The sequence below is a fragment of the Bison bison genome, unplaced genomic scaffold (assembly GCF_000754665.1).
Source record: "Bison bison bison isolate TAMUID 2011002044 unplaced genomic scaffold, Bison_UMD1.0 scf7180017864043, whole genome shotgun sequence".
Taxonomy (NCBI): Eukaryota; Metazoa; Chordata; class Mammalia; order Artiodactyla; family Bovidae; genus Bison; species Bison bison.
In genome coordinates this window covers 8,511,872-8,518,189 of record NW_011494615.1, presented here as the reverse complement: position 1 = coordinate 8,518,189, position 6,318 = coordinate 8,511,872, and the positions used below count along the sequence as shown (strand labels likewise).

Genomic DNA, 6,318 nt, shown 5'->3' with positions numbered 1-6,318 from the left:
CTCCGCAGGGAAGGCAGTGCGTCCCCTGCGCCCGGAGCGCGAGTCTCGGCGCAACCAGCTAGAGCTGCACGTGGCGCGGCGGGAGAGGCGGTCTGGGGCGGTGGACTACAAGTCCCGAGAGGCCTCGCGCTGGGCTGGGCGGGGCCTCGCGGGGCCGGGCGTGCGCAGTGACTCTCGGGAGTGGCGGGGCGGGCCCTCCGGGCTGTCAGCTGTGGCCCCGGGCGCCCGGGCGGGGGTGGTCGCGGCCATTGGCCGAGAGGCGGCGGGGCGGGGCCGCCGTGCGCCGCAGCGGGTTCATGCCGAGCGGGTGGAGGCGGGCAGCCGACCCGGGAGGCGCGCTCCGGTCTGCAGCGTTCGGCCTGAACCATGGCAGCGGCGCCCCTGAAAGTGTGCATCGTGGGCTCGGGGAACTGGTGAGCGGCAGCGGGCGGGCGGCGCGGACTCCGCCTCCAGGAAGCCCCTCTCCAGGGCGAGCGAGGGCGCGCGTCCCCGTCGCGGCGAGGACACCCGGCACCGCGCGTGGGGAGGCGGGGCGGGCAGCGTCGCGGCCCGGCTGGGCACCGCGCGCCCGGGGAGCCGCGCCGAGGCAGCAGCTGGGGAGCCCAGAGCCCGCGTGCTCCTGGAGGCGGCGCGGAGAGAGAGGACGGCGTGCCCGCGGGCACCTGTCTTCGCTCGCGGCACCAGTCAGCGGACGCACGGGGGCCACCTGCTTGCCACGCCCGGGGGGTTTACGCAACATCCTCAGGACGTTCTCCTTTCTCCCGGGCAGATCGCCTGGGTAGAGGAGTTGTAGGAGGCTCGAGCGTTCTTCCTGGGGTTTCCATGTCAAGGAAACCGAGGCAGAGGGGGATGAAGGGTGCCTGCCATGCAGGTCGAGGGCGGGGCCGGCTCTGCCCTTCCAAGTGCAGGTCCGGCTCCAGGCTTCTGCTAAGTCTGGTATCTTAGTAACATATCGGGAAGAAAATCCAAGTTCCCTGCAGCCTGGGCTCCTCCAGTAGCCCAAGGGCTTTGGGAATTCTTACCTGGGGGGGGCGGGGCGGAGGGGGTGAGTGTTTGCGAAGCTTTGCGTCTCCGCTGTGCTAGGAGTTCTCATAAGCACTTTAAACGTTGGCCCTTTTAGTTCCCTTTCTCAAACTTAATACAGTTGGGGACGAGGAGGCAGAATATGGTATAGCATCTGGTATTTTCAGTCTTTTTCCATGGCTGCCCGCTATTTTTCCCACATTCGAGGGACTGGTATAAGAATAGTTAAAAGAGTGGTGTCCTTTAAGTCCTGTGGCCGCACACTCATCACAGTTCATGCTTGTAGCAGTCTTACAGAAATTGGTACTAGTTGCTCGGTCTTCCTCTTTAAGACTTGGCCTCTTTAAGACTTTTTTGGAGGAAACCTTTTCTGATTCGCCACTTTTCCATCCCAGCGAGGCCAGGAGCCCTGTGCCCTGTTGCAAACATCTGTCACAGGTGATGACTTATTTGATTATCTGTTTCCACTCCTCCCCTTCCAACTCTTGAGAACAGCAAGAGCTAGGCAAGAACAGCAAGAGTTAGGTAAATATTAAATGAATAAACACAAACTAAGTTAAAAAAAAAAATCTTTTGGCCATAATGAGCTGCATGTGGAATCTTAGTTCCACAGTTAGGGATCCAACCCTCCCCTCCCCCTGCCGCTGCGACCTGCCCCCCAACCCCTGCCGTCTATTGGCAACATGGAGACTTGACCACTGGACCACTGGGGAAGTCACCCCAAACTCATTTTTTAATGAAGAAATGTAATTATATGTGATTTGGCAAAAATTCACAGTGTTTGAAAAGTACCCCAGAACCCACCAAAAAAAAAAAATTATCTTCCAAGTTTCAAGACAACCCACAGTTGTCTCCTAAGGTACCTCCTGGAGGAAAACCAATGTTATCAGTTTATTCTGTTCTTTCTGGAAGAATTCCATCAGATGCAAGAGAATATTTACAAGTAGTATTTTATCTCACATCCCTGCAAATACTAGGATATTTTGCACTTTTCTGTAAACTGTTTTCAACCACAACAAAATGTTCTGTCCTACATTTAATTGAGTCGGTAACTATCCACTGCACAGCTTCATCTGGACTTTTCATGCTGGAGTTTACCAGTTCTTATCCCCAGGCACTTGAGTGAAATGTCGGCTGCCTCATGGACTGTGAGCCTGGAAACACGCCCATTCATCGCGTGTTCTTTAACACTAGTTTCCTCTTCCGAAAGAGGCCCCAGAACCACAGATAACAGCACCTTTTCCTTCTTTTGCAAGGTGCAAGAGAAATAGACTGGCTGGGCCACGCGGCATTCAGGCCTGGAGCTAGAGTCGTGAAATGACCCTCCTGCCCCCATCTCTGACTCGGGCTGCCTTCCCGCAGCTTCGCTCTGATGTACTTGACTGTTTTTCTTGGCTTGCTCCGGATCAAGGAAACGGAGTGGAACTTGGCTAGTGACACTGGAGCAGAGCAATTGAGAAATGCGCCGATGGTTTGGCCTGGCTGCCGGGCTCCATTAATGAAGGGATCAGATGGGAACAGTCATAGGCTTCCCAGACTCTGTCCCGGGTACAGAGCCAGCCACTCCTAGAGAGAGGTTCCACGACCTCAGCAGAGAGATTCAGGAACTTAGGAACAGAAAATGACGCAGAGAGGCTCCCCAGGGGCACACTGAGTGTTCAGCTCTGGTCATAGACATTTGCCTGTCTGCTCCATGCAGATATAGTAGCCTTTCCAGGGGTAGGAATGCAATGGACACCGTCTCCACCTTCAGGTCACAGATGGATAAGGACTTGGAAGATGACGTTCAAAAGAAATACAAAGTGGAATGAAATATCTGCCACAGATTAGACGTTTTAGGTTTATTTTCCTCCTGTGGGTTGTGGGTTCTTATTTCCCCGACCAGGGATGAAACCCTTGCCCCTGCAGTAGAAGCATGGAATCTTAACCCCTGGACTTCCTGGGAAGTCCCAAGATTAGATGTTTTAAATAGTGTTTTTAATGTTATTGTTCAGTTGCTAATTGTTCAGTTGCTAAGTCGTGTCTGACTCTGCAGCCCCATGGACTGCAGCACGCCAGGCTTCCCTGTCCTTCACTCCGTCTCAAAATTTGTTCAAATCATATCCATTGAGTCAGTGATGCCATCCAACTATCTCATCCTCTGTCATCCCCTTCTGCCTTCAGTCTTTCCCAGCATCACAGTCTTTTCCAAAGAGTTGGTTCTTCATATCAGGTAGCCAAAGGATTGGAGCTTCAGCTTCAGTATCAGCCCTTCCAATGAATATTCAGGGTTGATTCCCTTTAGGACTGACTGGTTTGATCTCCTTGCTGTCCAAGGGACTCTCAAGAGTCTTCTTCAGCACCACAATTTGAAAACATCAGTTCATTGGTGCTCAGCTTTCTTTTTGGTCCAACTCTCAAATCCATACATGACTATTGGGAAAACCATGGCTTTGACGATACAGACCTTTGACAGCAAAGTGGAATCCAGTGTTTTTAATAGTGTTTGTTAAAACATGGTCCAAAGACCACTTGCACCAGAATTGTGTGTGTGTGTGTGTTGGTTGCTCAGTCATGTCTGACTCTTTGTGACCTCATGGACTATAGCCCTCCAGGCTCCTCTATCCATAGAATTCTCCAAGCAAGAATACTGGAGTGGGTTACCATTTCCTTCTCCAGGGGGTCTTCCCAACCCAGGGATTGAAGCCAGATCTCCTGCATTGCAGGCAGATTCTTTACCATTTAAACCAGAATTAGTACCAAGGAATCTGAACTTGCTGAAACACATTCCCTGAGGGCAGGGCAGATTTTTTTCCCTTCAGGGACTTTGAAAGAAAGTGAAAGAAAGTGAAGTCGCTCAATCTGTGTCTGACTCTTTGCGACCCCATGGACTGTAGCCTACCAGGCTCCTCCGTCCAGGCTCCCAACCCAGGGATCGAACCCAGGTCTCCCACATTGTAGGCAGACGCTTTACCGTCTGATCCACCAGGGAAGACTTTAGCCTTCTGCTAACTTTTTTTTTTTTGCCTTGCTACAAGGCATGTGGGATCTTAGTTCCAGTTCCCAGTCCAGGGATCAAACCCATACCCCCTGCATTAGAAGCACAGAGTCTTAAACACTGAGCCACAATCTTTTCCACAAACACTGAACCTAATCTTCCCCTAATTTTAAAACAGATTACCAAAAGACAGACTCTTCCAGATTCTCAGGAATAGGAAGTTGCCTGAGCAGTGTTTACACTTGGGAACTTGAAGTTGCTCAGAATGCTTAGGTGAATGAAGGTGTTACATCTGTAGCTATAAGGTGGCTCACATTAAGTTCGTCCGGCAATGTAAGTGATCATCTATAACTATGCAGATACCTGAAGAATGACAGACCCCGTCCGGCCCTCCTGCACTTACAGCTGGTGAGAGGCTGGGGCACCTCACTGAGCCCCACTGGGCTGCCCACTGCGGGGTTGCAGGGAGGTGCTTCCTAACCGGCACCATGTTTCATGGGCCTGGTCCCGATGACTCATAAAAGTAAGTGAAAGGAAAAAACAAAAGCCTCCTAAGTTCCTGCAAAGATGAAACAAAGTTCCTTCAGCAAAAAGATCTCCAGGAGATCTCTCCTTGGGACGGCCACCCAGATACAGGCCTAAGATGCAGTTTGAGAACTAAAACCTCAGGGTTGTGTTAGTGAGAGCTCGGCCTCTCTGTGCACTGATGCGGAACCAAACCCTGCAGACCAGAGCTGTGGGTGAAGCAGAAAAGGACAGCTTTATTACCTGGCCAGGCAAAGGGGGACACACCAGGCTTCTGCCTGGAAAAGCTGTGTGTCTCTTCCAGAGAACTTGATGAGGGTTTTTATAACAGTGGGTCAAAGATGGGGTTGCTGACAAGATCAGGGAGTATGCTGGATCTCAGGTGGTTGGTCTTCTAACCTTGATGAGCTGCTCTAGTCCCTTTAATCTTGCCTTAGGTGGTTTCTTGGTTGATTAGCCAACTGTTCAAATCCCACCCTTTGGAACTCAGGAAAGGTATAATGGTTGGAGTCTTGCCTACCAGAAACGGTACACAGAAAGGCCTTTGTGCCTGGGAGCCCCACAGGGCCCCACTCGGTTTCAGTTGTATTTGCAGCCCCACCTCTGTGCCTGGGAGCTAAGTCCAGAAACGCCCCAAACCTCCTTGGGAGGCCGAGTGAGGCAGGAGGCAGCACCCTGATCTCCTGGTTTCTTACCCTGGCAGTCTAGGTCCTTGAACAAACTGCTTCTCTCCAAGGGTCAGGTTCTGACATTGGTACCTGCTGTTTAGGATCATGGTTAGGATGAAATGAGGTGATCCAGGAGAGACCTAGGTTCAATCCCTGGGTTGGGAAGATCCCCTGGAGAAGGGAAAGGCTCCCCACTCCAGTATTCTGGGTTGGAGAATTCCACTGACTTATTGTCCATGGGGTCGCAAAGAGTCGACAGGACTGAGCGACTTTCACTTTTTCAGGAGAGCGCAGAGAGACTAGCACTCAGTAAGTGTCAGCTAATGAAAAAATGTTACTTTCGTTAGTTGGGTCTCTTTGACCAGCACCGTTAGTAAGTCACACAATGGACCTTTTCAAGGTCAGTGTTTAATAAGGTGGAGTGGGAACGCAGATCCTTCTAACTCCAATATCCATGTCTATAAATTCTTATCATTTTCAGTGAGAAGCTTACTTCTACCTGAGAGCCAGTGCTAATCACAAAATGCCAAGGAACAGAGGCAGAGGAGGGGAAAAGATCAGAGAGCAGGAGGTGTTCCTAGAAGTTATCTTTTGCTCTTGTTTACACTGTCACCTCACAGCTTGACTGACTCCTGGGACTGAAGGTCAGGGAGACCTTTGGCCTACTTTGCACTGATGGCCGAAGCTGGACATGTGGGTGACTCTTTGTCCTGCTGGAAGCGTCTGAATATAGCCTGGATGGCTCCTCATCCCCTGTCATCCTTTTTCGTCTGTGCTACTCAGTGTCACTGATGATTCTTGCTGTATCCTGACATGGAGAGCTTGAACCGATTTGAGCATTGGTGTGTGAGCTCCTCTGAGGCCAAAAATGGCCTTTTCCCTGTCTGACACGCCTCTGCTCTGGAAGTGGGGGTGGGTGGCAATGGGTAGGGGTGACCTGGGAGGAGACCCATTTCCCCGAGCGGCCAGGCTGAGAACACCTTCCAGGCTGATACACCTATTTCTGTTTCTGTGCAGTAAAAACATCACAGCTGTTCTTGGGGTGAGTCCGGTTTTCCTATCTGAGCCCTCTTTCATCATTCTTCATTTCCTCCTCGTCTTTAAAGGGGATAATCACTATAGCAG

General features: G+C 51.5%; 1 protein-coding gene across 1 annotated transcript in view; it reads left to right on the top strand.

The window, feature by feature from the left end:
* The first annotated feature begins 264 nt into the window (after positions 1-264).
* GPD1L (glycerol-3-phosphate dehydrogenase 1-like) overlaps positions 265-6,318 on the top strand; it is a 63,736-nt gene continuing 57,682 nt past the window's right edge. Inside the window, exon 1 of the mRNA XM_010835554.1 lies at positions 265-413. Coding sequence (XP_010833856.1) covers positions 367-413 — 47 coding nt within the window. The 5' untranslated portion in view covers positions 265-366. The remainder of the gene's footprint in view (positions 414-6,318) is intronic.